Raw genomic sequence first — 21,293 nt, forward strand, 5'->3', positions numbered from 1 at the left:
CGACCAACCGCCCTTGGAACCCCGAGGCCGAGGGGGCGGGGCGAGTGGGGGAGGGGCGGCAGAAGCTACCAGAAGGGGCAATGGGCGGGCTCCTGCAGAGCCTCCTGGGAAGGGGCCCGGGAGATGAAGAGACAGATTCTTGAGAAGTTTGTCTTCATACTGTACTTAATACTACATTGAAGAAAGAAGCGCAAAGACCTACATCCATCTCTCCTTCTTTATTGCCCAAGGAGCCCCAAGCCTCCTCACTGTTCATGCCCATCCTCAGAAACAGTTTCCCAGGCATCTCATCTCGAGCCTTCCTGCATTAGCAGGCCTGGGCACTCTTACCTGCAGCACTGCCCTTGCCAATACCCGAGTTCTTTCTTAGGACTGACTACCTCTTACAGGGCCATGCAGTGAGGTGAGGGCCGCTCTTCTGGTCAAACATTGAACCAATACCCTTGTTGGTAGGTCAGAGTTGTGGCCCTTATAAGATCAAAGTCATAGTTTTGGTGATCTCACCATGAGCCTTGAGGACATCCATTCCTGCTTCCGGCTCCTGTTTTATTTAAAATATTTGTTACATACTCAGCACCTAAAGGGCATTCGTTTTACCACCCATCAGACAGTCTAGGTGGCAACAAAATGTGAACACGTTTACTATTCCAGACAGTATGAAGTCGCTAAACTGATAGGTTTTTCCTAGTAGAAACGTAGGGGAATGAGGGTGGGAGGTGTGTCAAGAGCTAACAGAGGAGGTGGGAGTTCAGATCCTTGAAGCAAGGGTAGATCTGGACATTAAGAATGAGGTTTGTGGAAGCCCGAGAAGCTATGCCTTGTGGCAGTTACGTTTTCCTTGCTCTTGACATCTGATGATGGGGTGTGAGTTTGCATATATTCAGAATAGGAGGCGCTGAGGGGGCAGTGGCAGCATTTCTGCACCATCTCCACTAATATTTCGTTAATTTAATCTTTCTTTTTAATTAATGAGCCCAAAGAGGACATACAATATTCTCTGATTGCAAACTTTGTGGAATTCAGTAGGAAGTAGCCATCCCAGACTGTGGTCTTCATGTATACTGTATAATACTCATTTGCATTGATCCAAAAGGCTTGCACTCTATAAGAGGAAATTTCTTAGCTATACACTGATACCTGTAAGCCCAGCAAATGATCTTGTAGATGCCACTAATTACATGAATGTTCATCAGGAACATTCAACACAAATTCCAACGGCAAACCATTAAAACACAAGCACTTCCCAAGAATAAACTTGTGTATATTTTAACATTATCTTTGAAAGTAAAAGACAGAATGGTTTTTCCTTCAAAATCATAATTTGTTTCATGAAGACTTAAGTGAAAGGAATCAAGAATGAGGTAGAAAATGCCAGATAATTATAAAATTAACTTATGAAAGACACTTGTAAAGAACTATATCTTGTATTCAGTCTTCCTGTATTTGGGGAAGGCATAATGTGTGCTACAAAAAGTCATTTAAATGTTCAAATATAAATAAAACTAGTAGAAATAGTCTCCAACCCATTAACACTGTGAAGAGTTATACATTTTAGGAGGACATCATTATAAAACCATTTATTTTGCATTTTGCTCAATTTTACTCTATAATGCTTCCACCTAGCTGAGGGGTTTTCCCCTCTGATTATTAGTTGCATCTTAAATATCTTACCTGAGTTTTATTTCTGCCATCCAAAGCTATAATCGCATAAGCTGTCTTGACATTTAGACTGTAAACATTTTTTTTTCTTCAATGGTAAAAAGCAAAATGATGATAAGAAATGTGTGCGCTCTAGTTCTGTTAGAAAACATCAGTAGGAAAGAATGCCTGCTCTTAGGGTGGCTGTTGATTCCGGCCTGCAGTTACTAGAGAAACTCCAAGGATCTCATTGCATCTGCTGGTCATGCCTGGGCATGTCGAGAGACCAGGGAGACTCATGCTTTAATCTAAGTAAGAATGCCTGTGGTGTGGTTAAAATGCCCAAACAGAAGATTACATTTCGTTAGATAGGTCCAGGAAGGCACCTTGAGAAGGAATTGTTAACTGCTTTAATTTCTGGGCTTTTGTTGATCTGGGAAATGGGGTTGGACCTTTGAGGAGATGGTAGGAAACCAAGAAGAGTATCAAAAGCCAGAACTTCCTATGTGAATCTGATAAATGTATCTTGGCTTAATTTATGACTCCTGTATAAAAGATGACTTCCTCCTGTCAGCACACACAAACACATCATGTCTACATGAGCTCTTGATGCCACCTCCCTACTGCAGGTATCTCTGCAGCATTTCGAAGGTTCTTGTTAGGGAGGAAGGAGTGAAGGACACTAATTAGAAGGCAATGGACTTCAGCAGCTTCTTCTAAAACATTTTAAACATGCATACTTCCCCAGGAAATAAAACCATGTTTTTATGCAGACTATCATGTCAGATGACCATACTAATATTCATGATAGTATTCATGGTAGTAGGAACTAGTTTATATTGACACTAGTCAATTTAGCCTTTGAATAATTACAAATCAATGAATCTCTTTCATCACAGGGGGCTTTGGTCTGAGCTAGAATGAGCTGCCAGCAGCTCTGGTTCATTAGGAAGAGTTCTTAATTAGCTTCTTGCTTACTTTTTATTGATTGACCAATAGTGCTGCTTTCAGTATCAAATGTTCTAACAATCTAACAAAATAACTTCCTAATTCCGGTTGTTGGGGCTGTTCTTACTCCCTCAGAAACAATTCTTGAGTATTTCCTATCTCTATGAATCAACGGTCTCCAGAGATGTGGTGTAATCAGAGGGATGGACAGCTTGTTTGCATAGATAATTAAATAGTTAAATTATGTTAATCACATTAACAATCATATTAAAGTATAAATTATGTTAATGCATAAAATGCTTAGATAATACATTTACATCACATAAAATATATTGAATGTATAAGTACTTAGGTTGGTAAGTGCTTGAAAAATCTTGAATTCTCGTGCTAATTCTGTTATTGTCAACATTTGGGGAAAACATAAGAAAGAACACCAAAATATGGGACAAATAGAGGGCATTAACTGGATTATTGTAGTGGGTAGGTGTGGAAAACTAGACATGTTAGCATAGGGACTTTGAATATCATTCTTCTGACTGGAGAGCTTCTGATGTATACAAAGTGTATGTTGGTTTATGGGGATTAAAGTATCATGGGATTACAGAGGAGGCCAAGCTTCAGTGGAGGAGATGATTTTTTAACAAATCTAGATATGGAGTGATAGAGGACATACAGAATTTGTGAAAGAGAATGTATAGGATTTGGTGTCTGATTAACAAGTTAACAAGATGAGTTGCCAACTCCCAGGGACAAGTTTGAAGAGCTGAGGGGAACATAGGGTCAGAGGATGTTTATAACGAGCTTGGGTCTAAGCAAGGCTGGGTTCAGGCTATGGAAGAACATCGTAATGAGGGTAAGTATTTCAGCTGGAATTCTGGAAAGAAGTCAGGATTAGAAGGATTAGCAGTTTTCTGCAAATGTGAAAATTAAAGTCAAAGAGTCAGATGAGGTCTCCAAAGGGCATGGTATCGTATTCTTGTCTGTTATGGTTCACTGAGGAACAATGAAGTAGGCGATCTACAGTGGAATGCCTTCCCCTCCTTTTTTAAAGCTGGGATTGAACCTAAATACATGCTAGGCGAGACGGTCTTCTCCAAGGTGTATGCAGACAGATGAACTTCCCTGACCTGTAGACTGGCTTCTGTCACTTAAGCAGATCTCAGGGAGATTTCCTGGAAAAATCTTTTGGAAAAGTAATTTGGGGGTTTCAGAGCTGGTTGTCTGAGTGTGCTGCTGAAGAATTTATTTTCCTTAAGAGGTCTAGCATGTATTCTTAACTGTAGGAAGCCCAAATAGGAAACTACCTGTCAACTAATTGATTTACAAGCATGAAAACAGTATCTGCCTTTCTCACGTATTCACTGCTATTGTTTTTACTGTCCTCATTTAGCCCCTTTGATTCCTGCACGAAACATGCATATAGTTTAACAATTATATAACTCATCTCTTTATTTCCTCTAAACTCATAATGCGTATCTCAAGTAGTCCATTGTGTTTATGTGTAGCTGAACTTAACGTTGTCTTCTCCCCTCTCAGCTCAACCACAGCATGTTTAAAGCTCAAGCCTACCTCCAGGAGAATATCCCAAGGTCCCTTTAGCTCATCTTCTTTCTTTTTCTTCTTCTCTCCTTTTGTTTTTGGACTCAATATATTCAGTTTATAGTTAGTATCTTCCATTAATAAAAATATCAACCACCAACACTTTTCATTACGTGATTAAGACAACATCCAATGTTGTCACACAGACACATTGATTGCGTTAGTGTACATTGTGTGTATACACAGTTCCTCACACTCTAAATTGCTTTGATTGCCCTGTTTTGGTTTTTTAACTTACAATTTGGGAATTATGTTTCAAAAATTATTGGAATATCTTTCACTGCAGTTTGAATTCAATGAAATTGGGTTTATATAGAGAGTATAAAATAATTCATTGTTTTAGGAATTAATGCTTCATATTTTGTTACCAGAGATAAGCTTTCACTGACAGTGAATTTTTGCTAAAACATTTATATTCCACCCCCACTCTTATTAGCAGGGACATGCATTTGCAAATGAATAAATGAGCCTAGAAATATAACTTTCAATTTAAGGAATGGATGTTAAAGACATTCAATAGGAGCCCAATATGGTGGCACATGCCTTTCATTTCAGTACTCGGGAAGCAGAGACAGGCAGATCTCTGTGAGTTCAGGCCAGCCTGGTCTACATAGTAAGTTATAGGCCATCCAGGGCTATACAGTGAGACTCTGTGTCAAAAGATTAATTAGAGCTGATTATAATTGTGTTCAATATTTCATAAATCCATCAAATTTAATGCTCAGTTTAGGTATTTTTGAAAGTACTTTTCTGAAGTAAAATACCTGAATGCCTATATTTACTGAGGTTTGATACATTATAGACAAGATGCACAATCAGCCTAGGTGCCTATCAATGGATGAACAGAAAATTATTTTATATATACATATATATATAACAATATTATATAGTCCATATATAATATATGTATATTACATATTATGCCAGAAAGAATGAAATCATGGCATTTTCAGGGAAATGGATAGAAACTGGGAATATCATATTATGTGAAATTAGCTAGACACAGAAAGACGTGGCAACTAAAAAGGAGAAACCTGAGAGAACAGGCAGTTTAAGAGGTGTGGGAAGGGTAAAACACTTCTGTGAAACACACTGATTTGTACAATTTGCTTTAGCAATTATAATAAAGTTCACAGTCCTGTCTTAACCTACTATGATCGTAAATAAATTTAATTTATAGATAAAGTTTAATTAAAATAAAAAAAAGTAGGACCAAATCACACTTCACTTGTTAATAAAAGATTTATTATTTTGATGTGTGTGTGCATGTGCATGTGTGTGCGTGCATGTGTGTGCGTGCGTGTGTGTGTAAATGCCACGTGTGTGGGTGCTTCAGAAGGATAGAAGACTACATCCAGATCTCTTGGAGCTGGGGTTGCAGGTGACTGTAAGCTGCCCAACAACTTGGGTGCTGGGGACTGAACTCGGGTCCTCTGCAAGAGCACCAAGCACTCCTAACTTCTGAGCTAGCTCTGCTGCCTCAATGCTTAACTTTTTAATTGATGCATTTTGGGGTTTGACTGTACCTTGCCTTGTCAGTCAGGCTGAACTCAGTATTTTAATATGGAGAAATTGAGTTTTGGAAACGTCTTTGCACAAGGCCGTTTTTGTGTTCTACTCCACAAAGGAAAGTGTATCTCTCATACCACCCCATTCTTTCTGATCATTGTTATTCAAAGAGCCTGGAGCGCCCTTCCCCCACATTCTGTGGCACCTACCCAGGCTTAGCCATCTTATCCAAACACCTACAGTCAGAATACCAGGATTATGTTCTATGGATATCTAGTCTGACATTTTAAAAAAGAATTCCTTAAAAGACAGAATCTTAAACAGAATCTTATAATGGGAACTTTAGATATTACACATGAATGGTGGACAGATTTTTTTTTTGTCCTTTAAATTTTAGCATTTTCTAGCTCAGAGAGGTTAAAAGTGGGCATGGTGGTTCGTGCCTGTTATCTTAACACTTGGGAGGATAAAGAGAGAAAGATCGCTGCAATTTGAGGCCAACCTGATCTACACAGTAAGTACTGAACCAGTCAGGGCTACATAAGGAGATGATCTCAAACCAAACCAAACCAAAATCACAAAATCTGGCAACCGTGAATTAAGAGATTTGCTTAGGCTGGCCCATGTTGGATCTAAGCTCTTATTAGCTCTTCTTTATAAAATTATTTAAGGTCACATTTATTTATATGTGTGGGCATATGTAAACTATAGCACACATGGCATGGGAAAGTAAGAGGAAATTATGGTCCGCCATCCTCTACCTTTTACCATGTGGGTCCTGGGCTTTGAACTCAGGTCGTCAGTCTTGGTGACAGGTGACCTTACTTACTGAGCCATGTCATTATCCCCCTCACATCCTTTCAATAGACATTTAGTACTGGGCATTCAGTTGTCACTGGACATTCAATTTTAGTCTTAACTAATCAGTGTGTTGTTTTGCCCTGACTTCACTGAGCTCCTCATTTCAATATTTCCTTGGTTACTAAGGACTTGGAGCCATTTTGAGAGCATCCCATTTTGAAAACACCGTACTCGAACAATAGCCCATGCATATGTTTGTTTTCCTCCTCTTCCTTACAAATCTGTTGGAAGGGAAGGTGGAGTTTTGTGTTCCTTTGAACTTCTTGACGCACAGCAGTGTCTCATGTTAGTGGGCAGCTGGTAGGAAACCTGCCAGTGTTGGGAAAGCAGAAGAGGCAGACGTCATCCATGTGAGGGAGGAAACAGAGGTCCGGTGTTTGAAGCCATAAGTAACTGAAGGGAGTATTGGGTAATGTTTATTCTCTATTTGATTGTTCTCCCATGAAATATAAGTACATTGTCATTATATGATTCTATTCACACCTTCCAAGGCCTGCTTGGACCTGTTCAGAAAATAATGTTAGGGGAAGGCTCAAAACCTCACCAGTGCGTGTGCCCCACCGGCTCAGGGGTAGCCAAACAGCATGTCATCTGGGAAGGAGAAAGCAGAAAAGAATGATTAAGCACAAGGCATCACTAATTTAATAATGCAAACAGAAGGCATTTCCAAAGGCAAAGAGCGTGTGTTTGCTAATGTCTGCCTTGCCTTGAATTGAGAGGCAGGTTCTACTTCAGCAATAACGTGTGAAGTCTGAATGTTTAGCTTTGCCATTTCTAACACAATTAAAAACTCTGTTTGCAAATGCTAGCCTGGCAAATGGCAAGAGAAAACGAGAACGGTTCGTGTGAACTATAATAATCTCAAGGCGTTGTAGGGTAATTAGCTATGTAACATAAAATTTAAAATCTCCCCGACAGCAAGGTGATACTTGCGTTAATGGCCGTTTCCTGTGCTGTACGTTACAGCAGTCGGGGAGCTTTTGGTGTTGAGAACTGGTGTCTCTACAGTTTTATTCAAATGACTGACAGCCTGGGAGAGCTGTTGCTGCTGTTGCTTCTGGACATTCTGCGATCAGTCTCCATAAAATTTGAATTTCTGGAACTTTAGTTAGGCTATCAACCTTGGAAAAAAGTGACACACTTCACCGAGTTGAGTTGGTGTTTGCAGATCCTAATAGTCATGTCGGTGTAGAAACATGACACTTAATTTTACCCACGTTTAAAGGGGGAACACACTGTATCGAATATGAATGGTCTTATCTAACATGGGTATTGTTTTGTAGAAACTAACGAAGTAATCCCTAAATTAAACACAAATACTAATGCATGGGTGTTTGCTTATTTCCAATTCAACCACAGTGCCAGGGGATAGGAAGCAGTCTTCAGAGTTTTTAAGCACAGAAGCACAGAAGTTTGGGAGCCTCTGTCACAAGTAAAGAATGAGAAATATACCATAGATGACCGAAATAAGCAAGCTACTGAGAGGGTGGAAGGTCATATAAACCCCAGTTTCACTTTTGCTTTACTTTCATACGTTCTGGACATGGTAGACATATGAATACCAAACTGAATTAACCTTAGGTGGTCATTCTTCGATTACAAGGTACTCAGGCATCTATCTCAGTGGTCCCTGTGTATCTCAGTGGTTCCTGTATTTCAGTGGTCTCTCTCTATCTCAGTGGCCTCTTTCTATCTCAGTGGCCTCTTTCTATCTCAGTGGCCTCTTTCTATCTCAGTGGCCTCTTTCTATCTCAGTGGTCCTCTACCATTTACATTTTCATACCTCTCACGCATCAAGTATATATTAACATGTAGGACAATTCCCTAACATCTGTGTTATATCTTAATCCACCACGACCAAGTTTGACACTCACGCCACTCCAACATGCCAGGAGCTATCCAGGCCCACATTCTATTACCACTAGTCATGAGGTATTTATTCCAGCCAGGCTGTGAGCATATAGACCCGAATTGCACTTTCTACTCTGCTTCTTCAGAACATGCCTAGTACCAAATGTCTGAGACTGAGTCCTGTAAGAACCCACTCTGAATTGGGAGATGTAGGTTGGAAGCCTCAGGGAAGTGAAAAATACAGACTTGGGTAGACAGAGACTCCATCAGTGACAAAGTGGCATCAGGGGCCCTGTCCTATTTTCTGGGGAAACCATAGAGATACAAGTCTGGCCCTTCAGAGCTGTTGCAAATTGAACCAAAGGGGTCAGCATTCATAAACATTGAAGAGAGTAGGCAGCTTAGATTGGGCACCAGCAATCTTGAGATTGTTATCTATTATGAATACTGGGGTTACTTAGAACAAGGGGGCCATGGCTGGTTAAAATTCCTTCCTCTTTTATGAAACTATTATTCTCTTAGCAGATTAAGAAGACGTTGATGGATTTGGAAAGTAATTGGCGAGATCTTCATTTTACTCCCAACTCTTTCCACTGCATATGACTGACTCGATTGCTTGAAGAGAAGGAAACGGCAATTGGAAGAGGTAATGCCCAAGGCTTTGTCAAAACTTTGCCCAGTCTTACTCTGTTCACCTTGTATCTTGGAAGGCACGGGGGGTATTCTTATTAAATGCACAAACGACAGAAAGCCAGAAGAGATAGTCGATGAAAGACAAAATCTCAATTCACTGTAGCATTAATGCAAGTTTAACAGGTGCACAGGAACTACAAGGTCATTGGCTGAGCGCTTGCCTAGCGCGTGCACGTGGCTCTGAGCTCCCCTCTCAATGCTTCAGATCAGTTAACCAACACAGTGAAATATGATAGGACAGCTGCAATGTGAAGCTTTCTGTTCTACCTAGCTGATGTAGCACTAAAAACAACAGAATAAAATAGGTATAAAATGATTTGTATTTGTTTTTAAGAAAGTCTGCAACTTTGAGCGTTTTATGCCAGGCAGTCATCCATGCAATACTCTACACACAGATCCCTATAAAGACACAGTCAAGTAGCGAGCTGAAGCAATGATATCTAACACTTAGAGAGTGCCTACTGAGTTCCAGGTGTTGCTCTAAGCATTTCATACTTAATCCTCGTGATAACCCCTCAAAGAGGGCACTGCCATGTTCTCCTTCGTGTCCTTGTGGGAATGGAGAGGCAGAGTGGTGGAATCACTTGCTAAAGTCAGGCCCTGGAGGACTGGGATCCAAACCCACCATGTTGATTTTATAGCTGCTTGTGTCTTCTCTCTACCCTTCTTCCCTAGTGCTCCCCTGCCAGCTTCTGGCCAGGTGTAATTAATTACCTACGGTAATTAATCCTGACAACAACCCTGGGAGCCTGCATTTAAACCTCACACTCACTGGTAGGAGACTGAAAATTATGAAGATTGAAACCAGTTGTCAAGATTATGAGAATGAGGGTTTTGCTTTGTGACATTTTCCTCTCCCTCTCCCCTCCCTCTCTTCCTCCTCCCCTCTCCCCTCTCCCTCCTCTCCTCTTCCCTCTCCTCCCCTCTCCCCATTCCCCTGCTCTCTCCTCTCCCCTCTCCCAGTTCTCTCCTCTCCCCGCTGTCCCCTCTCCTCTCCCCCCTCTCCCCTCTCTCTTCCCTCTCCTCCCCTCTCCCCTCCCCCACAACTTATCAATGGTGTTCAGGAAGAGAAAGGCTCGACAAAACTAGTAGCATCTCTGACAAAAGAGGACTCACCCGACGCAGTGTGAGGGAGTGTGTGATGTTGGAGCATCAGGGGAAGGCCACCTGATGGGAGTTGTCACAGTTGTCAGGGCAAGGCTGACAGCTGTCCGTATCAGCTTGACACACCTGGAGCATTGTGAGCAAATACTTTCACAGAGGATGTGAGACTGTCACACGGTGTGATGTGCACCCATATGTGAGCTTGCTACACTGCACTTTCTGAGCAGTACATCCATAGGAAGACATGGCATGCCGGATAGCTCACATTTAGAATATCCCCTTGTGGTAGAGGATTTCTTGCAATCTGTGTAGTTCCAGTGTGGTTGTGTAGGCACAACATTGAGATGATGGATTTGTCTCCTTACAAGGTCTGGCTGTTATTTGGAGCTTTTTGGATATGAAGTAGGTCTTCTGGTTAGAGAGTCAGTTCTTTTTCACTGTTGAAGAAACTGACCACTAATTGTGGGTTACACACACACACACACACACACACACACACACACACGCCCGTGAAATTGAATATGAAGAATCATCTGGAGGAACTGGTTAAGTATTGAGTAGTAGACTATACCTTGCCTTTAATAGACCACTTAAGTAGATCTGAGGTTAATATCTAAGAATCTGATTTTCTGACAAGCAAATCAGTAAGCTTAAACCAGGAGTCTACTAATTTACTCCTTGAGAATGACTGAGAATCAACTTGTCTACTCATTCTACAAGTGAACATTTGATTAAAAAAAAAAGCCAGTATGTAGTCAACATAAGGATGGGTAACAAAATATTGGCTTAGGTTTTTTTTTTTAAATCCAAGAATAAATTCTTTACTTAAGTAAATAAATAAATTATTAAATAAATTCTTTACTATGTTGGCAAAGATGAAATTATTAGAAAGTATGCTGTATAGAAATGGAGAAGACTAGATCTTTGCTATTTGTCATAAGTTGTCACATTTATTAGCAAAACAGAAAAAAAAAGTAAATCAATTTTGAAAATCTTTGAACCCTTTAGAGGGTGGTCTAAAATTGCCCTGGGGGGATCAGATGAGTCCTTGGAAAAGCCTGTGATTATCCTAGTGGAGAGATAGCACCTGTGTAGGGCGAGCAGCCAATCAGCCTTAACAGCCAGGCATATATGGAGCAGCCTCGAACCTCCCCAAACAGGTGTGGGTCGAGGTTGGCAGCAAGTAATGTAGCTGGTACTCTAACCTTGGACCACTTTTTGTAGAGACCAGAGAAATCTTGATAGCAAGGGTAATGCATTTTTATTAATCTTTAACTGTGCGGTTTTGTAAGTCGCAGTTTTCCAACAGTGGTCCTCTGAAGCCTGGATATTTGACTCTTTGTAAGTATGTTCTTAAAAGGTGGCTTGCACCACCACCCTCCACATTGGCAGCTTGGTACTTAGGTCGCTTCTTGATTGGTGAAGTGCTCTAAACTTTAAACACACCGTTTCTCTTTTAGAAAAGCCTGAAGACTCCAAGACTGAAGATGTATTTATTCTGTTGTGTTGATAGTCTTAGTTCCCTGGGGACTTTTTCCCCTCTCAAAAAAAACAACAAAAACAAAAACAAACAAACAAACAAACAAACAAACAAACGATTTAAGTTTAAGGCATAGAAAATCTCCAGCTGGCAATTAACTCTTGCTGCTAAGTTAAACCTTGGCGCCTCTGTGATCTTGCCTTGCTTTCTTCCCATGGCTTCAGGTCCCTACCCAGACTGCTTTGGAATCATGAGAGATGAAATTGCAACAGCAGTTTTTTTTGTCACAAGACTGGCGAAAAAGCACGAGAAACTGAGTACCCAACAGATAGAAACCTTCGCGCTGAAGCTGATGACTGTCTTGTTTGAAAAGTACAGAGGTCACTGGCACCCTGACTGCCCTTCTAAGGGGCAGGCTTTTAGGTGAGCGCTCATGTAGCATGGGGAGGGAGGAATCAGTCACGGATAGCATCTGCAGGGAACACAACAACTTGTGTTGCCTGTCTTCAAGTAAGGGGGCTTTGATGGGCTTCTGTTGATTTGTCTGAACTCGGCTTAGGGAGGCGTGATGGGTGATGTATAGGTGAGTGCCACAGACCTGTGTAACTAGGTGCCTTAGAGAGTTTTTCATTTGTTTGCCAAAAAAAAAAAAAAAAAAAAAGACAGTGAACATCTGGTGACCTAACAATGTGACACCCATTCTGGCATGCTGTCCCACAAGTTAATGAAGTTTTACTTTCATTCGTAAGCTTGCAGGGTAGAGGAGGATTTGAAGGTGTGGGTAGGGCAAGAGCTATGTCCGTGATGTGTGACTTCTGCTGAAATATTCGTCAACATGCCTTACTTGCCCTTTCTTGCTCTGTCTCCTCCTCAGGTGTATCAGGATAAACAACAACGAGAATAAAGACCCTGTTTTAGAAAGGGCTTGTTCTGAGAGTAATGTGAATTTTTTTCATCTGGGACTTCCAAAGGAGATGACCATATGGGTCGATCCCTTTGAGGTGTGCTGTAGGTGAGTAATTTCATGGTCGTATGCTTGGTGTCCCCAGAAACCTGAGGTGGTTTAGCCAGCTCTGTGTACCTTTAGAAAAGATGATGCCCAACACATTGGCTTAGCAACAAGGACACTATTGGATCATAATTTCCGGTGCAAACTTTTACTGCATTTCCATTAGAAATGGTTGACTTGGCAAGCACAAAGGCCCTGTAGTGTATTTGCTGTATGACTTGGGTCATTGCAACCCATTGCATACTGTGGGTTTACAATTTTTAAGTACCGTAGGAAGCCTCCAGAAGTCAGAGCAATCCTCTAACACGGTGGTCAATTCAGTCCATTGATTGACCCAAGAGAAACAAAGAGGATTTTTTCGTTTTCGTCTTTTCTTTCTGACCAATTAAAGGATATGGTTACAGGATCTGCCCCTAACTGTACCATCATAGGAGCTTCGGGTTACAATATCATTCAATATGCTTTTTTTTTTTAAAGAGCGAGGACCTTTGAAATAGAGATAGATTTGTGAGTTGCATCTCTAAATGAGTATTTTCTTTCCCTACTTAGGTATGGTGAGAAAAAGCATCCCTTCACAATTGCTTCTTTTAAAGGTAGATGGGAGAACTGGGAATTAGCTCAGAGTGTCAGCTGTGCAGTTAACAAAGCCACAGGAGACTGCTCTCCCAGCGCATCTTCTGATGAGGAGAGCTGCGGCAGGGAGGCCCAGGCCATCCCCAAAGTGAACAACCCCAAGAGCATCTACCAGGTTGTGTGCAGTTGTGTGCAGTTGTGTGCAGTATACATACCTTCTCTCTGTTCTAGAACATTCTAAAAGGAGCAGAAACCAGGGAAATGCTAAAGATAAGTCCTCTTCCTGGCATCCGTATTCAACAGAATCTTTTCCGTCTCCCTACCCCTTGAATATTTTCGCCCCTTGGCTGAGTTCTTGAAAGTAACATGATCTTTTGTTGCCCTATTTCTTCACAGGGCACTTGAAAGCAGCTGGGTTTCCTTCTACATTAACTTCAGGTTAAATCATACTATTTAGTGCTTTGGGTTTTGTTTGTTTTTGTTTTTTCTTTGTTTTTTAAAGTTGGAAACTTCCTAAATAGCCCAGGCTGGCCTGCAGTTTATGATCCACCTGCTTGAGTTCTGTGAACAGTGTGTACCTCCTCACACCTTTCATAGGTTTTATTAAAAATGAACCTAGCATCATAGGTGCCTATTTATATGCTGAGCCCTGTTTTCTGTTCTCTCTGGTGACTTTTTTTTTTTTTTTTGCTTTTTTGCTTTTCTGAGAGATAAGTCTCACTAATTTCCCCAAGAAGGCCATAAACTTTTTTTATCCCCCTACCTCAGCTTTCTAAGGCTTTACTATAACACAGCTTAAATGTTTTTAGTTTTATTTAAGAATTCATTTTAGGTGTTGGAGAATTAGCTTAGCAGTTCAGGGAATGGCTGCTATTTCAGAGGACCCAGGTTCCTCCCAGCAACCACGTTTGTGGCTTATAACCAATTGTAACTCCAGTCATGGGTGATCTGACACCCTCTTCTGGCTTCTGTGGACCTCAATGGGCATCAGGCACATACACGGTATAGATACACAACTCCAGCAAAGCGTACAGATACACAACTCCAGCAAAGCGTACAAATACACAGAAGAAGAAACATCATCTTTCAAAGATAGAGAAAACTTAGTGATGATCCTCAAGGCATGTAAGATGCCGGAAATCTCCTATAGGTGATGCTTTGATTTCTTGGTTTGCAATCCTCGTGCTTTCAAGGGACTTCCCTTCTGAGAAATGGGCATATAGTCTCAAGAGCTGCCTATCAGTCCAGTGATCTTCATAAATTGTTTTTCCTGTCTTTTTTTCATTCCCAGGTTGAAAACTTCAAACCGTCCTTCCAGCCGTGGCTCTGCCTCCCCCGCAGAAAGCATTTGGCAGATGGTCATGGCTGCCTCCTGGGGGCTGCTTACCACCCAATGCCCAAGAACTCTAAGTGGTGCAGGCATGCTGGGCATCGGGTGGACAGGTATCACTGGGTCAACACACAGTTGATCAGTGGTCAGACAGCACCAGGCGAGCTTGGAGAAGAGGCCTTGTCTTCCCGAAAGCAAAAATGAGGGTAGAGCTAAGAAATACTCCCAGTAAAAAAACACAACAAACAAAACAAACGGCTGCTTCGGGGATGTGAGCATACAAGGCCACCCTTGCACACAGAACTGCTTCAGGGATGTGAGCATACAAGGCCATCCTTGCACACAGATTGCCACCTGACTTTTAGCTACTTTTAATTCTCATTTTACTTTATGTAACGTTTTATGAACACTAGTGAATATATGTGCCAAGTAAAGTGATAGAATGAAAATATTGCCTGTGATAAAATAAAATGAATTTTAGGAAGAAAGACTTGAAATAAATACTCTTGTGTTTTTAACAAACTCCTAGTTCAGTTTGTTGCAAGAAAGTTTTAAGTCTTATTCCTTCCTTAGTCCTTGTTTTAAATGTAGATTTTTCAACTAAGGAAGATTGATCCTGACAGAAAACCCCTCTGGACTCAATCATTTTTGGTTGTAACCAGTCTGTTTTATAAATCAGGTAAGAACTTGGAAATTTCAAAATAAATCCCTTTTTATGTTTTTTGAAAAGTTTGACTTATGACTAAATGTATGTTAATAGACTTACTGATATGATCTATTTTATAACAGTGATACTTGCTTCTTATAAAGTCTTCAAACTAAGCCGAGAAATGCACTACTGAAATAAGTAAAAATTCCTATTAGCTAGCCTCATGTGACCATTAGTAATATTAAACGGTGGCCATGTTGCAGATAGACTCTGCATATATACAGATTTAAGAATGGTATCCAGGGCTTCCAGATGGCTCAGTAGGATAAAGGGACTTGCCGTCAAGCCTGTCACCTGAGTTCTACTCTCAGGACGCACATGGTGGGAGGGGAGAATTGACTCCCAGAAGTCGTCTTCTGATCCCCACATGCCTACCATGTCAGCTACATGCCCTTGCCCAAACATGTAAACTTCAAAATCTTAAAAGAACACAGATAGGTAAGGGACCCGTCTTAGAGGGGCTACCTACTCAGCATTTAAGTCTGGTTTTATTTGATGTTCATGAAACAACACACAACCCTAACGTGAAGTTGAAAGTGGCTCTGAAATGACTCAAAGCTTTTCCACACAAAGTGAGTTTTATCCGGAATCCAACCTTGTGTTAGTGCGGCACGTAAAGCTTTTATTGTCCATATCTGTTTGTTGCTATGACTACCATCTGAGTTAGGATTCTGAACTTTTGGTCATGTCACTTATTTACAATGTCTGTGTGTCCAGTGTGTGTGTGAGCATGTGTGAGTGTGCGTGAGGGCGCAAGTGGCCAGGTGTGCAAGAGTGGGTGCACGTGTGTGTGTTGTCTCTCTCTGTTTCTCTGTCTCTCTGTCTCTCTGTCTCTCTGTCTCTCTGTCTCTGTGTGTGTGTGTGTGTGTGTGTGTGTGTGTGTGTGTGTGTGTGTGTACACTTGCTTGTGAAGACCCAGGGCTCAATTGCTCTTCTCATTTTCTGAGACAAGATCTCTCATTGAACTTAAGAGCTGCCTGATAGACTAGATTGGCTGCTTTGCAAAGCTCTTGTTTCCACCTCCCCAGAGGCAGGGCTTGGAGGCTCATGTGGTGGTGCCTGGCTTTTTAGATGGTATTGGGGATCTGAACTCAAGTCCTCATATTTGCACAACAAACACTTTGGTCATATCCATCTCCCTAGCTCCCTCCCATGTCATTAAAAAATATTTAAAAAATCATATGTTTGCGTGTTGGCCTGTGTACCAATTGTGTCCCTGGTGCCTGTGGAGGCCTGTTCTGAGCCTCTGAGCCAAAATGGATGGATACCTCCATTTTGGGGTATCCAGCTTTGTCCCTTCTACAGGATCATCCAAGCTGGGCGTTTTGACCATTTACACTCCCCCGTAGAGAGGCAGGAGATTCAGAGACCCACAGCTCAGTCTCCAGTCACTCCCTATTGTCTGTCAGGTAGAACACTGCCCTTTTTTCGTGACCTCGGAGTTGTTAGAGTTTATAGGCAGGGGACGATTAGGGGGGAGAGCCTCCAACTACATGGGCACAGGGATGCCTTCATCTCTGCTGGGTAATGCTTTTCAGGTGTGGTCTGTTGGGGGAGGAACACCCATACCCCTGTAAGTAACCCTTCCCCTATGCTCTGCAAGGAAGCCTAGTGAGCACCTTTGTTTCGAGTGAACTTTGGCGGAATCATGCCTCACCTTGTCTTTGGACTTAGGAAAAGGGTATATGTTGCTTATCCCTTCTGGGAAGGAATCTTAGCAACAAGGCCACACAAGAAGGCATCAGATCCCCTGGATCTGGAGGCACAAATGGCTATGATCTGCCATGTGGGTGCTGGGACCCAAACCAGAGTCTTCTGCAAGAACAGCTTGTGTTCTTAACTGCTGAGCTATCTCTCCAGTTAGGCCATGTCACTTTTAATGTCAAGATGTAATGTTTATCTCCTTGCCTGGGACAGTTACTCACTGAGATCTTCGTTTATAATTCCATCCTAAATGGCTCTGTGCCTGCTGAGAGTCTTTTGTATAAAGTCTATTAGTTTGTTAGACTTTAAGAGACTTTTCGTACAGAGTGCTTATAGGTGTGATGTGAATTTGACTGTAGGTTGGTTTGTGGTTTGTTCTTTGTTTTTTATTTTAGTCTTGCAACTTCGTTTTCACCGTGCTAATGTTGCTGGCAATGCATGTTGAAGGGAGGAAAACCCAAAAACCTCAGGCCAATTCGATTTCTCAGAATGCTCCTTGCCATGCACAGAAACTCTGCACACTTTACTTTCTTAAGTATCTGTTTCATCCACCGATCTGGAAAATTGATTCTCTGCACTTAAGTGTTTCGGCTAGCCCTCCTGTATCAGTTCTTCTTGGAACATTGGATCTGCAGTTAACTTTGTAAGGCATCATCTTTTCTGTTGCTGTGACCTAGGCGACTTATAAAAGAAAGCATTTAGTTGGGCTTGGGGTTCGGCTGTTTTGACTCCATGATGGTGAGGGAAGGTCTGGGAGGCAGAGCAGCTGAGAGTTCACATCTCAAGCAGGAGGCAGAGAGCACCCTGGGGACAGGCAGGGGGGTTTGGAAACATCGACCTGGCCTTCTATAACACACCCCTCCTTAAGGGCCACACCTCCTAATTCTTCCCAAACAGTCATCAACTGGGAATCAAGTCTGTGGAGACTATTCTTACTCCCCCCACAGTACAGCACTTTGACCTGTATGCATGTTGCCCTTCAACCATTTCCACCATCTTTGTATAATGGATCTCTCTATTTCACCTGCTTATGTGACCACTTAAATCTTTTATTTTTCTCTAAGCCAGATTGCCCAAGCCTCCCTTCTGTTGGTCTGATTCTCAGTCTTGTTTCTATGCTATTTATTAGTTCTGAAGTATTTTGGATTTTGTGACTTTCTTTATAATCTACATTATGTTTTTAACCGTCTAGTTATCAAGTGTTTCAACCATTTTTTTTTTTTAAAGTACGAGACATGAGAATAAGTTTTCTTCTGTGGCCCAGCTTAGGACTTCTAGTTCATTGGATTCTTTTGTATTTTATGTTAATCTTCTTAGTTGTAGTATTGATGTAATTACCGTGCTGGCTTTTTCCTCATTCCTGTTTGCGGTAGCACAGGGAGGATGGTTCCTTTTGTCTCCTACAAAGTCTATTTGTCTTCAGTGCGGGCTTAGCTGCCATAGTTAATCTACCTTCCTATAGCCTGAAAGTGTTGCTGTTAGAGTAAACCAGGCTCTGTTTGAGTTTTATTAAACTCCAGTATGTGGTCCTAACCGTAAGGACAGAGCTGTGTGTTTGTGTACTGCTGTGCTCTGTTTCTCGTATAGTGGCAATGACCAGAAGGACTTGGGATAGAAGGGATTTCATCTTACAACTTACAGAGCGTTATGAAGGGAGGGCGGGGCAGGAACCTCAAGCAGAGATCAGAAGCAGGAACTGAAGAAGAGGCCACCAAGGAAAGCCACTTCTCTCAGGCTCACACTCAGTTACCTTTCTTATGCTTTCCTACGGCCACCAGGAGTGTGACAGCACCCGCAGTGGACTGGGTCTGCCCCATCAACCATTAATCAACAAAATGCCCCACAGACTCGCCTATAGGCCTGTCTGAAGGAGGCCTTTCCTTAATGCACATTCCTCTTCTCAGTGACTCTAGTTTGTGTCAAGCTGACAGAAAACTAGCCAGCATGTATCCCTCCAAGTCCTTCTGGGTAGGTCTGCCTGGGACATAGTCTTAGCCATTTATGTGACAGTGTTGTCTTTGTCCTCATCTCTAGAGACTGGTTCTACCAGCTATAGGGTTCTGGGTTGTCTCCCCTCCTGCTCACCACCCACCCCCAGCTCTCCCTAGCTTTTATGGTTTCTTGTGAACGATTTGATATCATTTTGTTTCCCTCCATGGGCCATTTTCTCTGTCGGGTTTCATGATTCTTTGCTTTGCTCTTGGTTTGCATATGTGTACTTGTAACACGTGGGTTTCTTAGGGCCTATCCTGTTGGAGATTCATTACACTTCAATTATGTCTCTTGCTAAAGTTGCTCATAGGTTGGTTTTTGTGTCTTTGGTTCCTTTGCTGTCTGGAATGCAGGATGTTTGGTTTTGCCCCCTAGGTCTCTGGAACTCTCTTCTCTTGTTCATATCCCATCATTTATATTGTTCTATCCAACAATCCATGGTGGCTTTCCCTCTGCACTTCCTGTGGGCACTTTTGACGGTGGTTTAATGCAGTGAAGCAATTATCATGTCAAAAGTCTTGGCGTCTGTCCTGGCCCTTTGGATAACGGTGAGCAGACTTCTGCTCTGTTAAGGTCATTGCTTAGCCGCAGTGTTACTGACTACGTCATCTCCAATCTTGGAACAAGGGCAGCAAAGGAGTATTTGTGGACTTCGTTGTCATTTCTTTACTTAGGTTTGAAGCTCCTTTCCATTCTGCTGCCTTATCTATATTTTCTTCACACCCCCCCCCCCCAATTTTAGTTGTGTATTTTTTGAGGTGTATGAAGAGTAATATCTATTTCCTGAAAGTGGATGTTCATATACCCACTTTAGAAGTGAAAACGAAAAAAGTGACATGTGTGTGGGATATGGTATATACGTGTGGGGTATGCTATATACGTGTGATATACACATGTGAGTGTGAGTGTATGCACCTGTGCATGTACATGTGGAAGACAGAGGACATCAGGTATTTGAACCTGTGCATGTACAGGTGGAAGACAGATGACACTGGATATTTACCTCGGTTCCCTACTTGTTGCCTTGAGACAGGGTCTCTCTCTGACTTGGAAGCCCACTCACTGTTTAGGCTTCCCTGGATGGCTGCTGAGTTCCTAGGATCCTGTCTCTGCCTCCCAGTGCTAGGGTTACAGGTATGCATGGCTATGCTGGGATTTTTATGTCAGTGCTGGGTATTTGAACTTGGGTTCTCATGTTTGCTGTTACCAACTGAGCCATCTCTCCAGCACCCAAAACGATTTTTTAAGAATTGCACTCTGGAGAAAGGATCCTTTTTGCTAATAGTTGGTAAACCATGATGTTTTGATGGGACTGTGACCTGTCCCCCTCAGGCTGTCATGTTTGAACACCTGTTCCCCAGCTGGTGGCGCTGTTTTGGGAGGTTATAGAAGGTGGGGTGTGTTTAACATGGCTGGATTGATGGGAGAGAGGCTTTAAAGGTATAGCACAGCCCTGTTTCTGTTTTGCTTTCTGCTTCCTGGTTGGCTGCCATGATATGTTTGGCCACCTCACGGCACTGAACCAACCACTCCTACTGCTGGGCTTTCTCTCTGATAAGCTGAAGTCCCTGAAACCATAAGCAAAACAAATCTTTCCTTCTTCCTTAAATGGCTTGTGTCTGGTTTTTGTTATGGCAATCCTTTTGATCTATGTCTGCTGAGTTTTCTTATCTAGTATCTGGTTGAGAGGATACACATGACTGAATACAAGCCAGTTCCCTCAAGGTCACCAACACCTCAGTCTTTCAAAAAGGAACTGGCTATGGACTTGACTTAGCAGTAATTACAGGTAATGCAAGTTGGAAGGAGAATGCTATCCTGCCTAGGGTCTATGGCCTTCCATTATGAAGCACGCACTTACTGAAAGCTGGGAGCTGTTGGTGTATTAATGGAGATCTGATGGGGAGCCCAAAGAACTGGCCAGAGAATTAATGTGATCGTGTTTCAGGAGGTGCCTTGTTCAGCCAAGAATGAGGAAGAATTCTGCACTTCTTTGACACGTCTCCCAGGGCTTATGGACTCTGGGCCTTACTATCCTATGGAGTCTTATGTCTGGTTTAATTGATCTTTACTTTGCTCTTTTGGGAAATGTATTTCATAATTTATTTGAGAAACTAAAGTTTTTGAGGATAGGCACCCAATATAAATCAAATCAAAAGCTTCCTCTAAGTGCCAGAGTTCTTAAATGTTGGTTGGAGAATGCCCACTTCAAGCTTGGCCTGGTGGGTCATACATGCAATCTCAGTTATATAGGAGACTGAGGCAAGAGGCTTACAAGTTTAAGGTAAGTTTG

General features: G+C 42.0%; 1 protein-coding gene and 1 long non-coding RNA gene across 5 annotated transcripts; one reads left to right on the forward strand and one right to left on the reverse strand.

The window, feature by feature from the left end:
* Window positions 1-39: 39 nt before the first annotated feature.
* On the forward strand, window positions 40-15,117 carry Btg4 (BTG anti-proliferation factor 4). 4 transcript variants are annotated; one of them, XM_006243035.5, is made up of 6 exons: window positions 40-403; window positions 8,932-9,052; window positions 11,908-12,106; window positions 12,558-12,695; window positions 13,242-13,440; window positions 14,557-15,117. In XM_006243035.5, exons 3-6 carry the CDS (start codon window positions 11,934-11,936, stop codon window positions 14,797-14,799), a joined length of 753 nt encoding a protein of 250 aa, XP_006243097.1. In that variant the 5' UTR covers window positions 40-403; window positions 8,932-9,052; window positions 11,908-11,933; the 3' UTR covers window positions 14,800-15,117. The 4 variants fall into 4 exon arrangements, with proteins under 4 accessions (XP_006243097.1, XP_006243098.1, NP_001388023.1 ...); XM_006243036.5 differs by lacking the exons at window positions 40-403; window positions 8,932-9,052 and adding an exon at window positions 10,399-10,571; NM_001401094.1 differs by lacking the exons at window positions 40-403; window positions 8,932-9,052 and adding an exon at window positions 11,362-11,544.
* LOC134480166 (uncharacterized) lies at window positions 6,946-10,323 on the reverse strand. The gene is made up of 2 exons (XR_010054381.1): window positions 10,216-10,323; window positions 6,946-7,146 (listed from the first exon to the last, which is right to left on the reverse strand). It is a non-coding gene; the product is annotated as an uncharacterized LOC134480166 (long non-coding RNA).
* Window positions 15,118-21,293: the final 6,176 nt, after the last annotated feature.

Source organism: Rattus norvegicus, chromosome 8 (assembly GCF_036323735.1).
Source record: "Rattus norvegicus strain BN/NHsdMcwi chromosome 8, GRCr8, whole genome shotgun sequence".
In the NCBI taxonomy this organism is placed as follows: domain Eukaryota; kingdom Metazoa; phylum Chordata; class Mammalia; order Rodentia; family Muridae; genus Rattus; species Rattus norvegicus.

Bases quoted from the DNA above. Each gene is read 5' to 3' on its own strand.
- Btg4 (XM_006243035.5), top strand. From the start codon at position 11,934: ATGAGAGATGAAATTGCAACAGCAGTTTTTTTTGTCACAAGACTGGCG. The intron at 12,107-12,557 runs GTGAGCGCTCAT...TCTCCTCCTCAG, and splicing joins TCTAAGGGGCAGGCTTTTAG to GTGTATCAGGATAAACAACA. The intron at 13,441-14,556 runs GTTGTGTGCAGT...TTTCATTCCCAG, and splicing joins ACCCCAAGAGCATCTACCAG to GTTGAAAACTTCAAACCGTC.